At 41.9% G+C, this 24,325-nt stretch overlaps 1 protein-coding gene across 7 annotated transcripts in view; it reads left to right on the top strand.

Annotated features, from left to right (window-relative positions):
- The window catches only part of MOV10L1 (Mov10 like RNA helicase 1), a 69,103-nt gene that overhangs the window by 23,374 nt on the left and 21,404 nt on the right, over nucleotides 1-24,325 (top strand). For 6 of the 7 annotated variants that reach the window (XM_070506684.1, XM_070506682.1, XM_070506683.1 and 3 more), the window contains 5 exons: nucleotides 5,842-6,019; nucleotides 6,293-6,363; nucleotides 8,939-9,030; nucleotides 17,780-17,838; nucleotides 18,295-18,392. In XM_070506684.1, coding sequence (XP_070362785.1) covers nucleotides 5,842-6,019; nucleotides 6,293-6,363; nucleotides 8,939-9,030; nucleotides 17,780-17,838; nucleotides 18,295-18,392 — 498 coding nt within the window. Of the gene's footprint in view, nucleotides 1-5,841; nucleotides 6,020-6,292; nucleotides 6,364-8,938; nucleotides 9,031-17,779; nucleotides 17,839-18,294; nucleotides 18,393-24,325 lie in introns of those variants that run through there. The other variant, XM_070506685.1, reaches the window with a different exon arrangement.

The following is a 24,325-nucleotide window of genomic DNA, read 5'->3' as shown; positions in this document are numbered from 1 at the left end:
AGTGCAACAGTTGTAATGATTTTAGGACCTGAACTAAGCCCATGGCAGCAAACCAGCCTTAAAAATAAATTAGGGAAGAACTCTAAGGCCAAGTAATTGCTGCTAGTGCAGATACTGCTTCTGTGAACATCATGTAAGTCTGTGCATCCACAGCTTTCCTTTGACACAGGCCTGCATGCTCAGAAAAGACCTTCTTCATGAGGGTGGAAGTTACCAGAAGAAAGCACGTTCCTATTCAGCAATAATGTTGATGGCAATAATCATAAAAAGTGTATGTGGTTTAAGGTTCCAAAGTACTTCCACCTTTCTGATTTATTTAATCCTGGGAGCTGGCCATGAAGCGTGCTCGACACATGGTGCAGAGCTTTCCTCAGCTGGAGTGAGGTGTAGTTGGCGTACAGTGAACTGCCTAAGTTTAAGGTGCACACTTTGATCACAGTTTTGACACCTGCATATGTCACCACAATGAAGATAATGACTTTGTTGCTGCGTAGTCATTCTGTGAATATATCTCAGTTTGTTTCTCAGCTCATCTGTTGATGCTGAATGAGAGTAGATGGATGCACAGTCACCTATTGTGGGATTCCATTCACTTGAAACGTACAGAGTCGATCTGTCCATAGAGACTGAGTGCAGGTGGTGGTTGCCAGGGTCTGCAGGAAGGAGGGAGGGGAAAGCGCTTGCTGGGCCAGGGGTTGTGCAGCACTGGGAGTGTGCTCAGTGCACTGACATGGCTGCTTCAGATGGCTGATCTTCAGTGAGTTTCAAATGCTTTCTGCGTCTAGTGAGAAGATCGTGTGGTTTTTTTTTTCCCTTAGTCTGTTAATGTGGCGAATGCCATTGATTGATTTTCATATGTTAAACCAATCTTCCATTCCTATGATAAAGTAAGTGGTCATGCTACTGTCACTCATACATATGTGTGTTTTGTAGACATGTATATACAAACATGCACACACACACGGAGTTGGATTTGATTTGCCAAGATTTTGTTTGGATTTTTGCATCTGTGTTTATGAGGGACATTGGTCTGTAGTTTTCTTTGTCGATGGTGGTATCAGCACAGTGCTGACCTCATAGAATGGTTTGGGAAGTGTTCCCAAGAGTTTGTCAAATTGGTGGCATTTCTTCCTTAAGAAATTTTTTTTTAAAGATTTTATTTTGTTCCTTTTTCTCCCCAAAGCCCCCCGGCACATGGTTGTATATTCTTAGTTGTGGGTCCTTCTAGTTGTGGCATGTGGGATGCCGCCTCAGCGTGGTTTGATGAGCAGTGCCATGTCCATGCCCAGGATTCGAACCAACGAAACACTGGGCTGCCTGCAGCGGAGCGTGCCAACTTAACCACTCGGCCACGGGGCCAGCCCCAAGAAATTTTTTGATGGTTTTTGATGGTCTTGACCAGTGAGGTTTTCTGGGTCTGGAGTTTTCCTCAGGGGAGGATGTTTACTTAGGAATTGAGTTTCTTGGACAGCCACAGGGCAGGTCAGTCTCTCTGAGGTGAGCCCTGGTGATTTTTATCCTTGAAGGAGTTTGCCGTTCCACCTAAGTTGTCTAATTTATTTGCGTTAAGTTTTTTATAATACTGGTAATTTGTGTCTGTCTTTTTTCCTGATCAATCTGGCTACAGGTTTATAAATTTTTATTAATCTTCTCAAAGAACCAGCTTTTGGTTTCATTGTTTTTTTCTGTTTTCTTTTTCATTGATATCTACTCTGATCTTTATTGTTTTCTTTCTTCTGCTTACTTGGTTTCGTTTGCTCTTTTTTCTACTTTTTAGAAGAGGAAGCTTAAAGTCATTGATTCGAGATCTTTTCTAGTAGAAGTTTTTTCAGCACTATGAATTTTCCTCTAGTTCTGTTTAGCTACATCCCACAAATTTCACTTGGTTGTGTTATTTTCATTTAGTTCAAAATATCTTCTATTTTCCTTTTGATTTATAATTTTATTTTTTCTTTAATTTTTCTTAAGGAGATTAGCCCTGAGCTAACATCCGTGCCCATCTTCCTCTATTTTATGTGGGACGCCTGCCACAGCATGGCTCGACAAGCAGTCTGTAGGTCCACACCTGGGATCCGAACCAGTGAACCTGGGCTGCCGAAGCAGAACATGTGAACTTAACCACTATGCCGCCGAGCCAGCCCCCCTTTTGATTTCTTTATTGACCCATAGATTATTTAAAAATGTGTTATTTTGTTTTCAAATATTGGAATTTTTTTCCAAAAATCTTTCTGTTGATTTCTAATTTTAATTCCATTGTGATCAGAGAACATAGTTTGTATGACTGAACCCTTTTGCGTTTATTTACCGTTTGTTTCACTGTCCAAGCTATGGTCTAGTTTGGTAAGTATTCCTTGTGCACTTGGAAAGAATGTACATTCTGCTGCTGTTTGATTTGGCAGGTTATTCTATAATTGTCCGGGCAAGTTAGTCTGTAGTGTTGTTGAAGTCTTCTGTGCCCTTATTGATTCCTGTGTGCTTGTTCTTTAAATCATTGAGAAGGGAGTTGAATTCTCTGACTATCAATATGTATTTGTTTCTCTTTGCAGCCCCATCAGTCTTTGCTTCTTCCATTGAAGCTCTGTAATCAGCTGCATGAACATTTATGGTTATTGTGTCGTCTTGATTGATTCACCCTTTGTCAGCATGGCATGTCCCGCTTTGTCCTGGCGATGTGCTTGGCGTGAGAACCTGCTTTGTGTGACGTTCCTGTAGCTCCTGCGGCTTGCTGTGACCTCTGCTGCACAGGGCATCCTGCCCACTCTTTGGCTTGTAATCTACTTGTATCTTTGTCTTTAAAGTGGGCTTCTTAAGGGAACCAGCTATTTGAGTCTGGCTTTTTTATCCATCTGACAATGCTTTTTACTTGTGGTGTTTGGACAAGTTACGTTCTGTATGATGGTTAATGTGATTGGATTTACATCTGCCATCTGGCTGTTTGCTCTTTAGTTGTTCATGGTTTTCCTTTTCTTTTTCTCTAGAGATTGGCACGTGAGCTGACAACTGTTGCCAGTCTTCTTCTTCTTCTCCCCAAAGCCCCCCAGTACGTAGTTGTATATTCTAGTTGAGAGTGCCTCTGGTTGTGGCATGTGGGATGCTGCCTCAGCATGGCCTGAGGAGCAGTGCCATGTCTGCGCCCAGGATCCAAACTGGCGAAACCCTGGGCCACCAAAGTGGAGTGCACGGACACAACCACTTGGCCACGGGGCTGGCCCCTGTTCATTGTTTTCTTTATCCTCTTTTTCGTGATTCCATTTATCTTCTTTCTTGGCTGATAACACTCCTATTGTAGCGTGTGTAGTGTTGTGTGTCTAGGGTTTCTAACAGCGCTGTGCAGTAGAACTTTCTGCCATGATAGAAATGTCCTGCATCTGTGCTCTCGGGTGTGGGAGCCACTGACCACAAAAGTAGCTACTGAGTGTTTGCAGTGTGGCTAGTGCCACTGAGGAACTGAATCTTTAATTTGAGTTAATTTGAGTTAATTTCTGTTAATAGCCCCATGTGGAGAGTGGCTGTCTTGGATAGTGCAGGACAGCGCCGTCAGCTCATCACAGGCTGCAGGTGACACCCTGCCACTTCCTGCACAGAGTGGGAGCTTTGGGTGCTACCTCCTCGTTCTCTCTTCTTGGCCTTCTTGCTAATGTGAATTTGACTTCTGCGTGTGTGTGTTTTGAACTGAATAATGGATTTTACCCTTTTTACTTTACATCATCAGTTATGTTTTAGAGGCATTTAAAAGATAAGTCTTTTATGCTCACCACATTGTCATTGTTCCTGAAGCTCTCTGTGGAGCCAGCCTGCCATGGGTCCCTCTCCCGCTGAAGGGCTCGCACACTGCCTGTGGCACTTGTCTGCTGTGGCCACTGTTGGTTCTTGCAGCCTTTGTATGTCTGCAAAAGGCTTTGTCTCGCCTTCATTTTTGAAGGCAACTTTTGCTGGTTTGAATTGTAGGCCTCAACTTTAGAGGTGCTGCTCGGCTGTCCTCCAGTCTGCCCACCGCATTTCTCACAAGACCGCTGCTTTCCTTCGCACCTTTGTTCTTTCATATGTAATGTGTATTTCTTTCTAGCTGCTTTTAAGATTTTCTCTTTATAATTAGTTTTAAGAAATTTAATTTACAATGTGCCTTCATATATAGTTTTCTTCACGTTTTTTGGCTTGGGGTTCTTTGAGCTTCTTAGATACGGGGCTTGTATTTTTCCTTAAATTTGGAGATTTTTCGGCCATTCTGTCTTCAAATACTCTTTCTGCCCCCTTTGCCACATCCTTACTACATGAACGTTAGACACTGGGAGTTGTCCCGCAGCTCACTGATGCTCTGTTCATTGTTCTTCAGTCTTCTTCCCTTAGCATTGCATTTTGGACAGTTTCTATTGCTGTGTCTTCAAGTTCACTGATTTGTTCTTTTGCAATGTGCAGTCCCATCCAGTGTATTTTTTATGTCAGACATTGTAGTTACTATCTCTACAAGTTCAATTTGGGTCTTTTTTTATATCTTGTGTCTGTGCTTAATGTGCTCAGTCTTTCCTCAACTTTTTGAACATATATGATAAAGTTAGAACAGCTGCTTTAATGTCCTTGTCTACTAATTCTGTCACAAGTGTCACTTCTGGTTCTATTGATAGGTTTTTCTCCTCATTATGGGTTATAGTTTCTGCTTCTTCCCATGCCTGGTAATCTTTGGATGCCCAACATTCTGGATTTTACCTTGTTGGGTGTTGGATATTTGTCTATTCCTAAAAATATTTTTGAGCTTTGTTCTGGGAAGCAGTTGAGTTACTTGGAAACATTCGTTGGATACTTTTAAACATGGTTTAAAGCTTTACTGGATGGGACCAGAATAGCATTTAGTTTAAGGCTAATACCATTCTGAGTACTCTGTGCAGTGCCCCTTTGTTATAGGCCTTTCCTTCTAGGCTGTGGGGACCCACACTGTTCTCAGGCCTGTGTGGGAGTCCTTCTCTTTGGTCCAGTGGTTCTCAACGGGTGACAGTTTGCCCCCCAAGAGACATTTTTGGTTGTCATGACTGGGGGGTACTAGTAGCATCTAGTGGGTAGAGGCCACCCTCCAATGCACAGGATCACTCCCCTACCCCCCAGAGAGCAGTACAGCCCAGTGTCAGTAGTGCTGAGGCTCAGGAGCCCTGCTGTGATCCCATCAGACAGGTCTCCCGGCCCGACGTGGTTTCTCACACTCATACACTGGCCACTACTCAGCTGACGGCTCAGAGGGGACCCTCTGAAGCTCTCCATACCTCTCTCTGTGCTGCTGTGTCTTTCTGGCACTCGGCCTCCTCGGTCCCCCAACTTCATCTCAATGCAGAGATCACACAGCTCGCCTGGGTTCCGTTCCTGTTCTGGGCCTGGGAACCCTGTCTAGGCAGTAGCTGGGACAGTTGTGGGGCTTACCTAGACAGTTTCCCTAGTTTCAGGATCACTGCCCTGCACTGCCTGGTAGTGTGTTTGAAAGCTGTTATTCCGGGGCCAGCCCTGTGGCCTAGTGGTTAAGTTCGCACGCTCCACTTCGGCAGCCCAGGGTTTCCCCGGTTCAGATCCTCGGCACGGACATGGCACCGCTCATCAGGCCACGTTGAGGCGGCGTCCCACATGCCACAACTAGAAGGACCCACAACCAAAACATACAACTATGTAATGGGGGGGCTTTGGGGAGAAGGAAAAATTAAAAAAAAATAATAATAATAATAAAGAGAAAGATATTATTCCATCTGCCTGTTGCATTTCAGCAGCCTGGACTTACCAGCCCCAGTGCCACTTATTTCCTGGACATAGGTGTACTTGATGTGTTAACTCTGCTCTCATTAATTTGCTGGGGTTGTTTTTCAGCTTTTGAAGATGTCAAACTACAAGGAGAAATTTTCAACTTTGCTTTGGCTTGAGGAAATTCATGCAGAAATGGAACTGAAAGAGTATAATATGAGTGGAGTCACCTTGAAAAGAAGTGGGGATTTTCTGGTTCTGGAGGTTCCAGGATTAGCTGAAAGTAGGCCTTCTCTGTATGCAGGTGAGTGTGTTACATGTCATGTTTTACTAGCTGGATCAGCAGACAGTGAAGCACAGTTGGGGAAGAACATTGTAATTGCAATGCTGCAATCACGTTACCTGGTTTTCTTTGCTTTGGGTTAGAAATTATCTAAAACTTGGTCAGCAACTTGAGTATATACAACATCTCCCTTTTGTCACACTGATGTTACTTTTAAGCAGTTGATCACAATGTTTTGTTCTAATCCACTTTGTGCTTTTGTAGTTTTACATGTGGTAATATATTTTTAACTAGGTGATAAACTGATTTTAAAAACTCAAGAGTACAATGGACATGTCATTGAATACATCGGCTACGTGATTGAGGTGAGCAGCCACTCGTAGTCAGTTAATGTTGGACTAGCTCTCAGACCAGCTGAAGAGGTAAACTTCCTGCCACAGCCCCAGGAGGAAGTGGTACTCCCTTAGGTACTGACAGTATTTTGGAAAATCGGAGGATAAAGTGAATATTTAAGTCAATTTGATGCATAAAGAGGATTTAGTATCTAAAGAAATCCTGTGATTTTCCACCATGTAAAACATATTTACCTTTTAAGCATATCACGTGTATATCATGATGTTTGCGTTTAGTTACATTTGGGCATTCTGAATATATTCCAGAAGAAATAGCCTCAGAAGGAAAAATACACTTTAAAGTTGACAACTCTAAAAGTTGGTGAAGATTTTATGGCTTAACTAACTCCTGGTGCCAGGTAGTTCTGTGTGTGTGGTCTCTGCTGCTTCAGCTGGTCATCACTGCTGTGCTGAGCATAGCACTGGGGGTGATGCCCGGGTCTGTGTGAAGGGAAGGACGAAGCCCCCACGCATAGAAGAGTGAAAGAGAGAGTGCCAAGCCCTGATTCTTGGAGGGAGGAAGGGTTGCAAGAGCTAGAGGAATCCGGAGAAGATTCAAAGAAGAGGTGACATCTGGCCTTTGCTACTGTGTCTGCTGCATTCTGCACCTAAATACGGGGCCTGCAGGGGGCTCAGCTCACAGAACGTGACCTTTTCCCGGAAGGTGGAAGCTAGGCAGGGTTTCAAAGATGTAACAGCTAGTCCAGCATTCGTGGATTACACAGACGTAAGGCTGTGCTTTGCCCTCGCTGAGAAAGGTGAGCAGAGATGGTGTAAGGCAGTCAGGTAGTTCGTCTAAAGACGAAGGGAAGAGTAACATAAATAATTACTGTGTGCAAGAGAGATTTGTTAATCTGCTTCAGAAGAGGAGGAAGTGGCATCTGCAATACTGTTAAGAAAAAAATTTTGATAGCCAAAAAGGTCACAACAGGTCATTTCAGAAGGCAGGAAGGCTGTAAGTGGACCACAGAGGCCGGTGTTCATGGTCGAGGAGTTTAGACTTCATAAAAGCAGCTGCTTCTGAGTGATGGAATTCAGGGTAGAGTTAGTAAGTTCTACAGCTCTCAGCCCAATGCTTTACTTGATTTTCTCTGATTTAATTTGTTGGCCAGTGCAGTGGTGTGGGATATCATGATGGTACAGAAGGCCCTCAGGAGAGCCCCACAGCTAGTGTGGCTATCTGAATGTGTTGGGCAGAGGAGATACCCCTAGAATGAGCAGTTGTGCCATTGACATCAGATTGTTGTCTTCCATGACCAGAGGCCCAGTGTACTCACCCTGGCACCAGGTAGTGGGGACCTTCCAGAGTGGTGCCATTTTGCTGCTGGAAAGTTGTGCACTCACCAGGGATGGTAGTTCTGGGAGCCGTGGGGACAGAAGGCTCCTGAGGCAGAGCCCAGTGCTGACCTCTGCCACCCTGGCCACCTCCACAGAGGGGCCTCCCTGTCTGCTTGGAGCACATGCCTGGGAACAAGCATGGTCATTTCCTGCCTTCCTTCTTCCTGTTTCTCATTAGGCATAGTTTTCATTTGTAAATGCTCTGATTCGTTAAAGCTGCCCTGTCATTTTTTGTCTCATGCTTGCTTATCTTTGTCTTTCTGGTTTTTCTTTTGAGTTCTTACGTAGTTTTTCAAGTTTCTGTAAATGACAGTGCCAGTATGTTTTGTCCTTGGGGCCTGGATCTGATTGATGATGACTCTCTGTGCTGACCCTCCCTTTTGATGATTTGTTTCTCTTGTGTGCTTGGTGACCTTTGATTATGGATTCATTTTCATTTATCTTAATCTCTGGGAAACACGAGGACCTGTGCTGGCTTGCTCTCCTTTTAAGAGGATTGTGTTAGCTTCTGTCGAGAACAAGGGAGCACTGCTGACGGGTACAGTGCCATCATCCAAGTCCTTGTTATCGGCATGGTGCAGGCCAGTATCCACACTAGAGTCAACTCAAGTCGCAGCTTTCATCCAGCCTTTGGAAAGCCACACAGCCTGGTGCTCCCTTATTTGGTTTGAGCTCCTTTTCACCTCTCAGGTTTTCCTTCCTGTTTTGCTTCCTATGTTGCTTCAGAAATTTCCTTTCCCTCCCGCTTGTCTGGGAATTCTTTTATGCAGAATCTAGCTTTGGCTGGAGGGTCCCAGAACATCTAGTTCCCTCTATTAATGGAAGGGAAAGTCTTGGAACACCCTTTTATGGAGGCACTGTTGTGGCAGGTACACCTTGCTGCACTTGTAATCATTTGTTTGCCTTTGGAGGCGGTGGCCTCTATTGCACACCTAGTATTCACAGAGCCCAGGTGGAGAGCGTGGCCAGTGAGAAGTTCAGTACGTGTGCTCGTGGGGGTGGGTACACAGATGAAGTCCTCCTGTTTGCATAATATAACAGCACAAAGATTTAACCCTTTTTGATTGTTTTTGAATGGATTTAAGATACTAAATTTTAGCTCAAATCTGTAGAATGAATGTTTCATGATGTGTTACTAGATACACATAGAAGATTGTCCCAAGAAATCAAGTGTAAAGTTTAGAAATTAAATTGTTTGTTTCTTTTTTAGATTCATGAAGAAGATGTAACTCTTAAACTTAATACAGAATTTGAACAAGCGTATAACTTTGAACCTATGGATGTGGAATTTACATATAGTAGGTAATGCTTTTCATGATTCTTCCTGCAAGTGTGTCTTCCTTCTTGATCCGTGGCAGTCTCTTCTCTTCTGTCAGTCCCTTGACGTCTAAGCGGTGCAGGAGATGTGCTGTCACAGTGTTTATACTTCGTGGTTGTGAGTGGGCTCCATGCACCATTTTGCGTGCATCCTGATTGCTGCTATATTACCAGATGTTTTGTTTTTTTTTCTTAAAGATTGGCACCTGAGCTAACAACTGTTGCCAATCTTTTTTTTTTTGTTTTTTTGCTTTTTATCCCCAAATCCCCCAAGTACATAGTTGTACATTTTATTTGTGGGTCCTTCTAGTTGTGGCATGTGGGCACCGCCTGACGAGTGGTGCCGTGTCGGCGCCCAGGATCCGAACCAGTGAAACCCCGGGCTGCCGAAGCAGAGCACGCGAACTTAACCACTCGGCCGTGGGGCCAGCCCCACCCGACGTTTTTAAGACACAAAGTTGCAGACATTGGGTGTTCATTCTTTTTTGGACCTTAAGTACACTGAGTCCTGGGTTCATGACACACTGTCACCATCGATCCACTTCCTTCTTTATCTCATTCAGTCATCATTTATCATGTCGTGAGCACGGTGACCCGCTGTCCCCTTTCCATCTTTTGCTGAGCCCTCCACCATTGACTGGGGTTTGGGTTTTATCTCACCCTTGCTTTTTCATAAAATAGTTTGTGTGTCTGTGTACACATACAGAAAAACTGTTCTTTAGTTTTAATTGTTTTGAACTTGCGGTCTGCAAGTTTTTCGCTGACGTCATGTTACTGAGATTCCTCCGTGTTGTAAGTGTTCGCTCATCTTCAACACTGTTTGTACACTGCTGTATGAGGGCTTCAACTGGGTCTGTTCTCCTGCCGATGGACATTTGCACCGTCTCCTGTTTTGTTTGCTTGTTACTGCTCTGAAGGTGCTGCCATGAACACTCACCTCCTCATGCACAAGTGCTGTGTTTTCATGGCTCTACATTAAGGATTAGGATTTGGTTTGGAATATGTTAATGTTTCAGCTCTATATGTGGTGGCATCAGTGACTACCAGTACCAACGTCTGTAATAACCTGTTGATCCACACCCTCCTGAAACCTGATTTTGTTAAATGTCTAAATTTGGGCCATCTGGTAGGCATGTGATCCATCTCGTTCTGGTCTGGACGTCCATTTCTCTGACTGCTTGTGAGGCTGAGAAGCTCCATGTTTATTGGCCATAAAATTTCTTCATCTGTAAAGTGCTTGCTCATGTCTTTTATTGAATAATGTGATTTTTATTATTTGTAGGAGTCTTTCAGTATACTAGACTATTCTTAGATACACATTGCAGATAACATCTTTAGGTTTGTTACTTGTCTTTTCACTTTTTAAAAAGTATCTTTGAGTAATAGAAGGTATTAATTTTAAGATAGTGAAATTTATCAGGGTTTTTCTATGTTAGTGCTTTTCGTGTCTTGTTTAAGAAATCTTTCAGCATTTGGGCTGTGGCCAGATTGAGATGTGATGAGGGTGAAAGGACTGTGGAGAAATGGAGAAGTATAGTTGGTTAGCACATGTGAAGCTGATGAGATGGGGTCGGGGCCTGGGGAGAGAAAGGGGTAACAGACTGAGTGTGTGCGTGAGGAGGTGGGCTCCAGAGCACAGTAGTGCGGCAGTAGACTTTGGTAGAAGGTACCCATCCTCCCTTATGGGGGCCAGATAAATGAGATTTGAGCTGATTTGTGACTGGAAATTTCTAATGATTTGTTATTCTAGAACATGAGGCAAGACATTCAAAGAGAAAGAGGAGAATATGGATCCGAGTTCAGGGGAGGGGAGAAGAGAGGAAACATCTAATGCAGATTGTGTAAGAGTGGACCAACTGAAGGACATAGATGGATGTGCAGGATGAGCAATGGGGTTTGAGCCAAGGAGAGAAAGTGAACAGGAAGAAACCAATGGATCAATGGGCTTGGATGCCATGTAGTTGAGGAACACTGGAGGGTTTCTTGACCCAGAGTGTTGGAAAGACAGGAAGCCGAGGTAGATGGCAGGTTGTTCAAGTCAGTGATTTTTGAGTTGGGTGTGGTATGCAATGGGTCTTGGTTTTGAGCAAGAAAGCAGGTAACAAGAGAGAATGTTCAAGGAAATGAGAGGCTGTGGGGCACATTTGCAGACTGGTGGGGTGGGGCAGGCCACCATCAGAGAGAGGACCACTGGCCACATTTGCCACACAGAGGTTTTGCTTGCCCCACATAAATTTTTAAATTGTTTGCATTAAGTTACTCAAAATTGGGAGATTTCACATTTTTAAAAATCTGTATTCCTCACTTGTTTTAAAAAATTGAAAGATCAAGTAGTACCATAGTGCAGCCGGTGAAACAGAGTTGAGGGGCAGGGCCCTCTGGATAGGGCAGACAGGCCTATCCAGATGCTACTCACTTAGTTCCTGTAGGTATTTTTCCTTTTTTAAAAAACAGATTTACTTAGATATAATGGACATACAACATACTATGCCTATTTAAAGTAGACAGTTTGATGATTTTGCCATGTGTATACCCCCATAAAACCAACTCCACAGTCAAGAGAATGAGGATATTTGTCACTCCAAATGTTTCCTGGTGGCCATTTGTTATTCCTTCTCCCAGACTCCCAGTCCCAAGTCAGTGCTTTCTGTCACTATAGATTAGTTTCCATTTTGTGGAATTTTACCTAATTGGACACATAGAGGACCTACTCCTTTTTGCCTGACATCTTTCACTCAGCATAATTATTTCGAGATTCAGCCTTGCTGTTGCATGAATTCAGTCCTTTTTATGGCCGAGTAGTATACTATTATAAGAATATACCACAATTTGTTTATCCTGTCACCTGTTGATGGATACTGGGTTGTTTCCAGATTTTGGCCATTACAGATAAAACTGCTGTGAACATTTGTGTACAAGTCTTTGTATGAACATATGTTTTCATTTTTCTTGGGTAAACGCCTAGCAGTGCGATGGCTGGGTCCTATGGTAGGTGCACACTTAACTTTTTAAGAAACTTCCAAACTCTTTTTCCAAAGTAGCTGTACCATTTTGTATTCCCACCAGCATGTGTGAGGCTTCAGTTCTACATGTTCCCAGCTGTGGGGATGGTCAGTCTTTGTAATTTTAATCATTCTAATAGGTGTGTAGTGGTACCTTATGGTGATTTTGGTTTGCATTTCTCTAATGACTAATGATGTTGTGTGTTTTTCATATGCATATTTGCCACTCACACACAGTCTTTGTTGAACTGCCTGTTCTAGTCTTTGGTTCACTTTTTTATTGTTTTATAGTCGTGCTCCACAACAGCGTGTTAGTCAACAATGGACCACGTGTATATACAACAGTGATCCCATGAGATTAGTACCGTGCAGCCTAGGTGTGTAACAGGCTGTACCATCTAGGTTTGTGTAAGTGCACTCTGTGATGTTTGCATGATGACGCAATCTGTGATGTTTGCATGATGATGCAATCACCTGACAATGTGGTTCTCAGAGCCTGTCCCTGTCGTTAAGGGACGCATGACTGTATTATTTTTGACTTTGCAGAGTTGTTTATGTATTCTCAGTACAAATCCTTTATCAGGTATCTTTTTTTGCAGATATCTTCTGAGACTGTGGCTTGTATTTTCATTGTTTTTAATAGTGCCTTTGACGAGCAGAACTTAATTTTGGTGAAAGTTCAATTTACTGATTTTTTTCTTTCGTGGATTGTGCTTTGGGTGATACATTTAAGAAATCTACCTAGGGGCTGGCCCTGTGGTGCAGTGGTTAAGTTCACATGTTCTGCTTCTCGGCGGCCTGGGGTTTTCCAGTTTGGATCCTGGGTGCAGACCTGGCACCACTTGGCACACCATGCTGTGGTAGGCGTCCCACATGTAAAGTAGAGGAAGATGGGCACAGATGTTAGCTCAGGGCCAGGCTTCCTCAGCAAAAAAGAGGAGGACTGGCAGTAGGTAGCTCAGGGCTAATCTTCCTCAAAAAAAGAAAAAAGAAATCTACCTAACTCAAGATCACAGAGATTTTCTCCCATGTTTTCTTGTAGAAATTTTGTGGCTTTAAGTTTTACGTTTAGGCTATGATCTATTCCAAGTTAGTTTTCATAAATGATGCGAGATATGGATAGAATTAATTTGGGGGTGGGGGTGGATATCCAGGTGTCCCAGCAGCGTTGGTTGAGAATACTATCCTTTCTCCAATGAGTTACCTATGTTCTTTGTTGAAAACCAGTTCGCCTTATATGTGTGGATCTTTTTCTGAAATCTCCATTCTGTTCTGTTAGTCCATTTGTCTGTCTTGAAACCAACACCACCCAGTCTTTGTTACTGTGCCCTTATGATGAGTCTTGAAACCAGGTAGTGTAAGGCCTCCACTTTGTCCCTCTTTTGCAAAGTTGTTGTGGCTCTTCTAGATTTTTGGTATTTCCATGTGGATTTTAGAATCAGCCTTTTGATATCTACAAAAATCCTGCTGAGATTTCGATTGGGATTACACTGAATATTTTTGCCTGACATCTAGGGTCATTTAAGGGAGAATTGACATCTTAATATTGAGTCTTCCAACCGTTGGAAATGGTATATCTCTCCATCTAGTTAGGTCTTTTTTTCATTTCTTTTAGCAATATTTTGTACTTTTCACCATACAGGTTTGACATATCTTTTGTCAGATTTATCCTTGACTCTTTAAAAATTTTAATGCTAATATAAACAGTAATTTTAGCTTAAATTTCCAGTTCCTGTAGCTAGTATTTATAAATGCAATTGGTTTTTGTGTATTAATCTTGTATCCTTCGAGCTTGCTAAACTCACTTCATGGTTCTAGTAGCTTTTTACCAATTGCGTAGGATTTTCTACCTATAACAATTGTGTATTCAACTAAGACAGTTTTACTGCCTCCTTTCTTATCTGGACACGTTTTGTTTGCTTCTGGTTCCTTAGTGACTGGCTGGAGCCTCCAGCACAGCCCTATCAGAAGTGGCAGCAAGCAGCATCCTGCTGTGCTTCCTGATCTTGGGCGTCCCCTTCAGTCTTGAATCCTTTAGGACAGTGTGGCTCCATCAGGTTGAGGAGGTAGAGTCCTAGTTTGCTGAGAGCTTTTAATCAAAACTGGACATGGGATTTTGTCAGTGCTTTTTCTGTATCTATTGAGATGATCACGTGAGGTTTTTTTTTGATCTATTAAGATAGTCACGTTGGTTGGTTTTCTAAATGTAAAAGCAACTTTCCATTCTTGGAATAAACCCCACCTGGCCGTGATGTAATTTCCTTTTATATATTGTTAGACCTGATTTGCTAAAATTTTATTAATTTTTGCATCTTTGTTCACGAGGTGTATTGGTCTGTAGTTTCTTGAAATACCAGGGTAATGCTGACCTCACAATATGTTGAGAAGCGTCCGCTCCTCCTCTGTTTTCTGGGATAGCTTGTATAGAACGGTGTTAAGTCCTTCTTACATGTTTGGTAGGATTCTCCAGTAAAGCCTTCTGGGTCTGGAGTTTTCTTTGTGGGAAGCTTTCTGGCTACAAATTCAGTCTCTTTAATAGGTAAAGAACCATTTAGGTTATCAGTTTCTTGTTGAGTGAGCTTTGATAGTACGTGTGTTTTAGGGAATTTGTGCATTTCCTCCAAGTTGTTTAATCTATTTTCGTGAAATTGTTTATAATATTTCCTTGTTATTCTTTGACTATTTGTAGAATCTGTATTGATGCCACCTCTCTTGTTCCTGATATTGGTAATGTGTATCTTCTCTTTCTCCCTCTCATCAGTCTGGCTGAAGGCTGTCAATTTTATTGACTTTTTTTTTTTTTTTTTAAGATTGGCACCTGAGCTAACAACTGTTGCCAATCTTTTTTTTTTTTTCTGCTTTATCATCCCAAACCCCCCACCCCGTACATAGTTGTATATCTTAGTTGCAGGTCCTTCTAGTTGTGGGATATGGGACGCCGCCTCAACGTGGCCTCACGAGCGGTGCCATGTCCGTGCCCAGGATCCGAACCCCAGGCCGCCGCAGCGGAGCGCGAGAACTTAACCACTGAGCCACAGAGCCAGCCCCAATTTTATTGACCTTATCAAGGATCAACTTTGGGCTTCATTGATATTCTTGTTTTTCTGTTTCATTGATTGTTTGCTCTGATCTTGATTTTTTCCTTTCTTCTATTTACTTTAGGTTCCGTTTGCTCTTTCTCTAGTTTCTAATGGTGGAATTCCATTGAGGTCATTGACTGGAAGCTTTTCTTCTTTGTAATTTGGGTGTTTGGTGCTGGGTGAGTGTTATCCTACTGAAGGACGCGCCGTAAGTTAGCCAGTCTCCTGTTGCTGGTCATGGTTTAGGTTCAGTTTTTTGCTGTTACAAACGGTGAAGCAATGAATATTCTTACGTCTTTGTACAACGATGTTAAAATATAAGGAGAATTGGCATCTTTGCATGTGAAGCCTCCTCTTGAATGATAGTTTGTGCTTAGGAAAATTTTCTTTAATTATTCTTTTCTTTCTGTTATTTGTCCTCCTGTGGAATTCTTGTATATTATTTTAGTTCCCACCCCAGCTGTTTTATTTTTTTCTCATCATTATCCATCTCATTGTGTCTGTCTTGTTTTGTATTTTAATGCAAATACCTCTAGTATTTTTCCATTTAGTATTTTGCTATCCTTTGGATTAATCATGTTAAGGAATTATTTGTCAGTTTCTCTTTTAAGTTGTCATACTCATTACCTTTTTGGCATTTCTTGAGACAATTGTTTTTTTCTTCAGCCTGTTCATAAGATGAAGTATTTCAACTGAATAACTTTATAGCAAACCTTTCTTGTATACCTAATATGGAAAACGTGATTTTTTTATTTTGGTGACTTCTTCCTTTAATGTGCTCCTGGGGTTTGTTGTTACATCTTATTGGTATTTCTCATGCTGTTCAGAGGTCTGGTGGTGATCCACAGGTTGATATGGTTCTGTCTTTTGCTTGGCACCTCCTTTGTCCTATATTAGAGTCTTTGTTATGGTAACTTTGAAAAAATATTGAAGGCTTTCCTCCTTTCTCTTGGAAAAAAGTTAGATGGCATCAGATTATCCACGCAGAGAGGTGTGAAGACCTCTCACTGGAAGAGGATGAATTTAAGTCCTTTCTCAGTTTCTTCCTCTTTAATTGATCTGCTTTAAGGTTTTCTTTCTTTCTTAGAGTCAGTTTTGCTAAGTCCAAGATGGTTCTTTTCTGGTTGTTACTCATCTTGGGTGGAGTTTATTATATCCCTTACAGCTCCTTGTTGAAGATTATGTTGGAGGGACAAAGTGGGGCTGCCAGGAGCCTCTGTGCCAGGGACCCCTCAGGTGAGGTTCTGTGGGGGTTGGGCTTGTGCACTCGATTGCTTCCGGCTTCACACCCCACCCCCCCCAGGATTCCACACTGTGGAAATGGGTCCTGAAGGTGACCTCGGAGTATCTGCCCTGCACCTGGTGATCCAGGTGAGAAACAGTCAGTTGGTCATTCAGGTGCCCAAGTCTGAATTTTCCAGAAACCTGCATGTGGCTTGAGTTCTGAGAGGGTGTGAGTCAGCTCTTATGCCTTTGTGTGGCTAAGGCCAGATGTCTTTATTGAATAGTCATTATTCTTCGTTTATTCTTTGGAGCGTTGGTCATCTTATCTCGTTGAAGATGGAGTTTTATTTTCCATTTTTTATTCTTTTTTGTTGTGTTAAAAAACAAGAGGGCAGGCCCAGAATGGAGTCGCTTATGCTAAGCCCCATGTCACCAAACCAAGACTTGACTTAATTAATTTTGGCTCTCCCAGAAATGGAGTCTTTAACTCGTCAGTCAGGAGTCTCCTGGTCAGCACTAGTCAGGTAACCTGCCTGATAGACCCAGCCGTCCCCTAAGGAAGTAACCTTGCAATCGCCAGCCCACTATTTTGTCTGGTGTAACTTCCTTGTTGCTGCTCCCTTCTGCCTGTAAAAGTCTTTCATTTTGTACAGTTCGCTGAGCTCCTTTCACTGAGCTTCTTTCTGTCTGCTAGATGGCATGCTGCCAATTCAAATTGATTTTTGATCAAATACTGTAAACGCTTACAATTTTTAATATGCCTCAGTTTATCTTCTAACAGTTGTTTTCAGTGAATTTCAAGGGAGCGAATCTTTACAATCAAAATTACTTTCCTCCTGATGCAGTGGTGTTAATATTTCCCTAACACTTCATAGGCTTTGTTTTCTTTTTGTTTCCTACTTGTCCACTTTATGCATTAAAACAGAAACAATCTCAGGAAGGAAGGAGTCCCTGCTGTCCTGATATGTGGGATATTTCTATTGAACAGTTTTCTGTATCAGGCCGACGCTGTGGCCCGATGGCTAAGTTCAGCGCACTCCACTTCGGTGACCCAGGTTTGGTTCCCAGGCGTGGACCTGCACCCCCCATGAGCAGCCACACTGTGGTGGAGACCCACACAAAGCAGAGGAAGCCTGGCACAGATGTCAGCAGACCTTCCTCAGCAAAAAATAAATACATAAATAAAATTTTTCTCATGTGTTGTGTAGGCACAGACAGTGGAGTGACCCGCAGTCCTTTAGCCCTCCTGGTGCTGCCTGTGAGAGCTGTGAAGCTCTGACTCCAGTACGGTCTCCTCATAGGTGTTCTGTGAGGCTTACCTTAGCTTGTTGACTCAGAGATAACATGACCACGTTTCTGTGACCTTGTACCAGCCTTTGTATTTCTAAACTTGAAGGGAGTCATTTCACGTTGTTTTCTTTCTGGTAGGACCACAAGCAGACGGTGTCACTTTGCACTTGAACAAGTCATCCGCTTAGGTGTGAAAGGTATGATTTTTGTGGAATTATAGCATTACATCTTCACAGGGTATTTTTATAGATTTTATGTAAAATTTTACGTAAAATGCATTTTCTTCAGTCATATGCCAGAAGTAAAACTATGTAAGATCCAATATATTTCTTTCTATTGGGGAGTTTTAGTGTTTTCTTACTCTTTCAACTGTGTAAAAATAGCATGCTTAATTATTGAAAATAAAGTCATTGCACTCTGCCTTTTTTAATGTAATTCATTTTTGTATTTACAAATAGACAAATGTCTTTGCTGCAAAGAGTGTGCAGTACTGGCATTGTGTTGTACCTGAGGAGCAGTATACGGTCCAGAGGGAAAGGAATGTGTAGACATGAATTTCTTGAGGATTGCTACACACAGTTAGGTTTCCTCTATTCCTCTTTTTTTAAACTTTTTAGTAATGTCTACATGCTTACCTTTTCTTGTTTTAAAAGTGTTGTTTCCAGAAGAAATCATTTTACAGTCTCCCCAAGTGACTGGGAATTGGAACCTCACACAAGACACCAAAACTGATGGACAGTCTACCACCAAGGTATTTCTTTGATGACTTTGATATGTTTAAGTAGATAACGTATTAGCTCTCAATTGACTAGCGGGTTAGAGGAGTGTCTATCACAAGCAACTCAAAATCACAGTTAAAATAAAAATAAAATATTCATAAAATGGACTGAGTGTAAAGTTTATATACAATTATTTGTAGGGCTAAGATGCTATAGTATATGAAGTGGGAAAAGTAAGATACGGATCTGTTTGTATGATCTTACAGTTTGGTTTAAAAATTATGGTTTTGGGGCTGGCCCCATGGCCGAGTGGTTAACTTCGCGCACTCCGCTGCAGGCGGCCCAGTGTTTCGTTGGTTCGAATCCTGGGCGCGGACATGGCACTGCTCATCAAACCACGCTGAGGCAGCGTCCCACATGCCACAACTAGAAGGACCCACAGCGAAGAATATACAACTATGTACTGGGGGGCTTTGGGGAGAAAAAGGAAAAAAATAAAAAAATAAATTAAAAAAATTGTTTTTTTGGGCCTGGCCCGGTGGCGCAGCAGTAAAGTTCGATTGTTCCGCTTCAGACACACAGGCACATTTATATGATAATATAAGCATAGAAAATGTCCGGAAGGATATACACCCAGCAAATTGTTAACATTTGTCATTTTTCCGAATGTTGCAGAGGTATTTTATTTTTTGCTTATACAATCCAGTCACTCCATAAATAGTAACATAGTGCCTATTATATGCCACATATTGTCGTAGGCTCTCGATATGTTTTCATAAGTAAAATAGAAATGGTTTTACTTATTGTGTTTCCAGTAACAAGAAAAATCCTCCATGCCATGCTGGAGCTTGTAACCTATAATTCTGTGCTGTTGGAATTTGTTTTTTGAGCAAGTTTTAAATTTACAATAATTCAAATTTTTTAATTATATCTAATATTTAGAAGCTCTTTTACCATTTTATAGCCCCTCTTCAGAAATGCAAAAATGACAGTTTTAGAATGCCTTCACAATCACAGAAAATTCTGTAAAGGAAACAGCAGAAAATTTCCAGTAAAATCATCTATGTATTTCATATCTGAGCTCTGTTTTGTTCTCGAAGTAGAAAGAGATCTTCACTGGACACAGATGCAGTGTCATCTGCAGAACTTTGTGTGTCACCCAATTTACTGGTCCATCCCACTGCCTAAGTCTCAGGGAGGGTCTGTGATACTGATGGTGCCAGGTGAGGGAGATGTGGCTGTTGAGGGGGGTCACATTCCTGATGGAGTGAATCTTATTACTTTTAAATGCAAAACATTATCTTTTTATGGATTAGCTAGGTTTCAAATAACGGCGTTTCACACATCAACCAACATAGAATTACAGGAACCAGATTTACCTTCCCCCTTTAAGTAACTAAAACCAGACAAGGCACGTGAGACAGCAGCTCCCGACATTGAGCATCAGATGTCATAGGACAGAGATACCTGAGAGGGAGGAGACAGATAAGGTGCCCTGTGATTGCCCCAGCTTATAGCCCTCAGAGAGTTTCCAGACCAGGGAGCAGAAGAGGGGAGCCCAGTGGTCTCCTGAGTGGGGGAGACGGCACCTGGCAGTACAAGGGCAAGATATATGGAGTGCACAGGGTGCGGTACTGGTGAGGAGGGCAGGACAGAGTGTGAGTTTGCAGGGTCTGCACAGGTCCCCCCTTGAGTTTTCAGCTGAGGATTCATGGGTGCTCGCTTTTAAGGAAAAGACTCGAGTCTGGGGGAAAAAATGCTGGAGCGAGTAGAGGGAAGAATCCCGAGTTCCCACAGCCAGAGAAGGAAGACCGTAATTCACAGGTCCTGGGGTGGAGTCCTCAGAGGGTGTTGCCTGAGGAGTGAGGCAAGTGTAGCCCTAGACTGCAGGCTGCTCCCACCAGACGGACAAGGCGAGAGAGCAAGCCTCGAAAGTATCCAGCTCTCTGCAGCAATTAGCCACAGCAAAGTCAAAGGCAGTTCCAGGAACACAAGTGGGCCCAGCACCCGTCAGTGTGTGAATTCACAACATCTGATATCTAATCACGAAGTGAACTGAAAAATGTAGCCCATGATAAAAATTTGAATCAATGGAAGCTGATCCGACAATAACACAGTGGTAGAATTAGCATACACAGATGTTAAAGCAGTTATAACTAGATTCCAGGTGCTAAAAATGAGCAAATCTGAAAAGCAGGGGAAGTATCATTATATACAGAGGTTCAGACATCAGAACTAGAGCAGACTTCTCATTGAAAACGGCACAAGGCGGAAGACAGCACAAGGGCATCTTTAAAGTGCTGAAAGGAAAAGCTCACCTAGAATTCTGTGCCCAGTAAACACTTTCAAAATGAAGAGGAAATAAAAACAACTTCAGACACACCAAAGCTTAAAGATAGAAGAATTAGTCACCAGCAGACCTGCACTGCTAGACCTCATGGTCCTGTAAGCATAAGGAAATGATGCCAGACGGAAATGAGGGTCCACCCAAAGTCGCCAAAAGGACCAGAAATGATAAAAATGAGGATAAAGAGTTTCTTCTTATTTTTAAAAAAAATCTCTTTAAAAGATAGTTGACTTTTAAAACATGGATGAACCTGGAAGACGTTACACTGAGTAATAAACCATCACAGGAAACAGGTGCTGCATGCCTCCTCTCAGAGGAGAGGCCTAGAACCGTCAGACTTGTAGCATCAGCGTGGACTGCTGGTTGCAGGGGCTGGGGGGATGGAGAGCTGCTGATCAGTGGGCGTCGCATCTCAGTCATGCAGGGTGAGTAAATTCTAGAGATCAGCTGTACCACATTGTTTCTGTAGTGAACACTGAATATGCAGAGACTTAGGAGGGCACATCTCATGTGTTCTTACCACAATAAAGTGTTTTTGTTGTTGAGGTCATGTTGGCTTACAATATTGTATAAATTTCAAATGTACATTACTATATTTCAGTATGGACTACACTGTATTCACCAATAGTCTAGTTTTTATCTGTCACCATACGTATGTTCCCCTTTCCCTTTTTTGCCTTCCCCCTACCCTTTTCTCCTCTGATAACCACTAGTCTGTTCTCCTTATGTGTGTTTATCTTCCACATATGAGTGAAATCATATGGTATTTGACTTTCTCCCTCTGACTTGTTTCACTTAGGATAATACCCTCAAGGTCCATCCATGTTTTCACAGATGGCACGATTTTGTCTTTTTTATGGCTGAGTAGTATTCCATTGTGTATTTATACCACATCTTTATCCATTCATTTGCTGATGGGCACTTGGGTTGCTTCCACATCTTGGCTATTGGGAAAAATGCTGCAGTGAACATAGAGGTTCATAAATCTCTTTTGATTGTTGATTTCATGATCTTTGGATAAATACCCAGTAGTGGGGTAGCTGGGTTGTATGGTATTTCTATTTTTAGTTTTTGAGAAATCTCTATACTGTTTTCCATAGTGGCTGCACCAGTTTGCATTCCCACCAGCCGTGTATGAGTGTTCCCTTGTCTCCACATCCTCTCCAACACTTGTTATGTCTCTTGTTAATTTATAGCCATTCTGACAGGTGTAAGGTGATATCTCATTGTAGTTTTGATTTGCATTTCTGTAATAATTAGTGATGTTGGACATCTTTTCATGTGCCTATTGATCATCTGTATATCATCTTTGGAAAAATGTCTGTTCATATCCTCTGCCCATTTTTTGATTGAGTTGTTCATTTTTTTGCTATTGAGTTGTATGAGTTCTTTATATATTTTGGAAATTGACCCCTTGTTGGATATGTGATGTGCAAATATTTTTTCCCAGTTGGTGGGTTGTCTTCTCATTTTGTTGATGGTTTCCTTTGCTGTGCAGAAGTTTTTTAATCTGATGTCATCCCATTTGTTTATTTTTTCTTTTGTTTCCCTTGCCTGAGTAGTCATGGGATTGGAAAAGATACTGCTGAGACTGATGTCAAAGAGCATGCTGCCTGTGTTTTCCTCTAAGAGTTTTATAGTTTCAGGTCTTACCTTCAAGTCTTTGATCCATTTTGAATTAATTTTTGTGTGTGGTGTAAGATAATGGTCTACTTTCATTCTTTTGCATGTGGCTGTCACAATAAAATTTTTTAAATTTTTCACAAAGATAATTGACTTTTTAAAGCTGAAATAATAGTGTACTGTGAAGTTTGTAACATGTAGATCCAAAATATACAATAATAGCACAAGGGAGACGAGAATATTATTGTAAATTTCCTATATTGAAAGTGGCGTAGGTCACTTGAAGTAGACTATGGTCAGTTAAAGATATGTACTATAAACCCTGGAGTAACCACTAAAATAACAATATAAGGAGTTATAACCAATAGACCAAGAAGGGAGATAAAAGAGAATCAAAATGATAATTAACTGAAAGTAGGCAGAAAAAGAGGGACACACGTTCAAGTCTGCAATCACCTTCCTGATCCTTGGCCCACTTGTACAGGCACTTACTGAGAGAGTGCTATTGAGGTCTCTGTCACTGTGGACTTAGAACAGCTGAAATACGTAGAAAACAAATAGCGAGGTGATAGATTTATTTCCAGCCATGTCAGTAATCCCATTAAATGTACGTGCTCTAAACACTGCAATTAAGAGAGAGAGTCTCAGATTGGATAAAAAAGAAAGACCCAACTATATGCTGCCTATAAGAAATACATTTTAAATATAAAGACACAAGTTAAAAGTAAAGGATGGAAAAAGATAAAATCAGAAGAAAGATGGAGTGGCTATATTAATATCAGACAAAGTAGATTGCAGAGAAAAGCTAACCAGGATAAAGAAGGTCATGTCATAATAATAAAGATACATCGGGGGCTGGCCCCGTGGCCGAGTGGTTAACTTCGCGCACTCCGCTGCAGGCAGCCCAGTGTTTCGTTGGTTCGAATCCTGGGCACGGACATGGCACTGCTCATCAAACCACGCTGAGGCAGCGTCCCACGTGCCACGACTAGAAGGACCCACAACGAAGAATATACAACTATGTACCAGGGGGACTTTAGGGAGAAAAAGGAAAAAAATAAAATCTTAATAAATAAATAAATAAAAATAAAGATACATCATCAAGAATGCATAGCAACCCTGGAGGCTTATGTACCTAATAACAGCTTCAAAATACACGAGACGGAAACTGATATAACTGCAAAGAGAAACAGGCAAGATTCCCCAGGATGGTCAGAGATGTGGGTGCTCCTTTCGCAGTTAATGATGGGAAAAGAAAGCAGAAAACATGTGCAGGTGTGGTGGACCCCAGCACCCAAATCAGCCAGCATGACCCAGAGGATCTTCATAGGATTTCACCCAACAGGAGCTGAGTGCCTCCACCCTGTTTAGAAGTGGACATGGAGCATTCACCAAGGTAGACCTTATCTGGGGCCATAAAACAAGTGTCAAGTTTAAAAGGGTTAAAGTCATACAAAATATGTTCTCTAACCACAGTGGAATCAAATTAGAAATCAGTAGCATAAAGATCTCTGGAAGATCCCTAAGTATTTACAGACTGACAACACATTTATAAATAACCCACAAATCAGAGAAGAAATCAATAGGGAAATTAGGAAGTGTTTTTACGAGAATGAAAATGAAAATGCAGTATATCAAAAATTATAAGATGCTGCTAAAACACTCTTTAAGGAAACATTTATAGCACTAAATGCCTGAATTTAAAAAGAATAAAAGTTTCAAACCAATGACCTCAGCTTCCTCAGAAAAGCAGAAAAAGGGGAATAAATGGAACCCAAAATAAAGAAAGAAAATAAATATTGGAGTAGAAGTCAGTGAACCCACGAGCTGGTTCTTTGAGAAGATCAATAAAATTGCTAGACCTCAAACCAAGACTGATCAGGGAAAAAGAAGGAAGACACAAATTACCAATATCAGGAAGGAGAGAGGTGACATCACCACAGAGTCTACAGATATTAAAAGATATAGGAATGGGGCTGGCCTGGTGGCGTAGTA

Source organism: Equus asinus, chromosome 4 (genome assembly GCF_041296235.1).
Source record: "Equus asinus isolate D_3611 breed Donkey chromosome 4, EquAss-T2T_v2, whole genome shotgun sequence".
Taxonomy (NCBI): Eukaryota; Metazoa; Chordata; class Mammalia; order Perissodactyla; family Equidae; genus Equus; species Equus asinus.
Note: the sequence above shows the minus strand (reverse complement) of the source record. Positions and strands in the feature narration are given on the sequence as shown.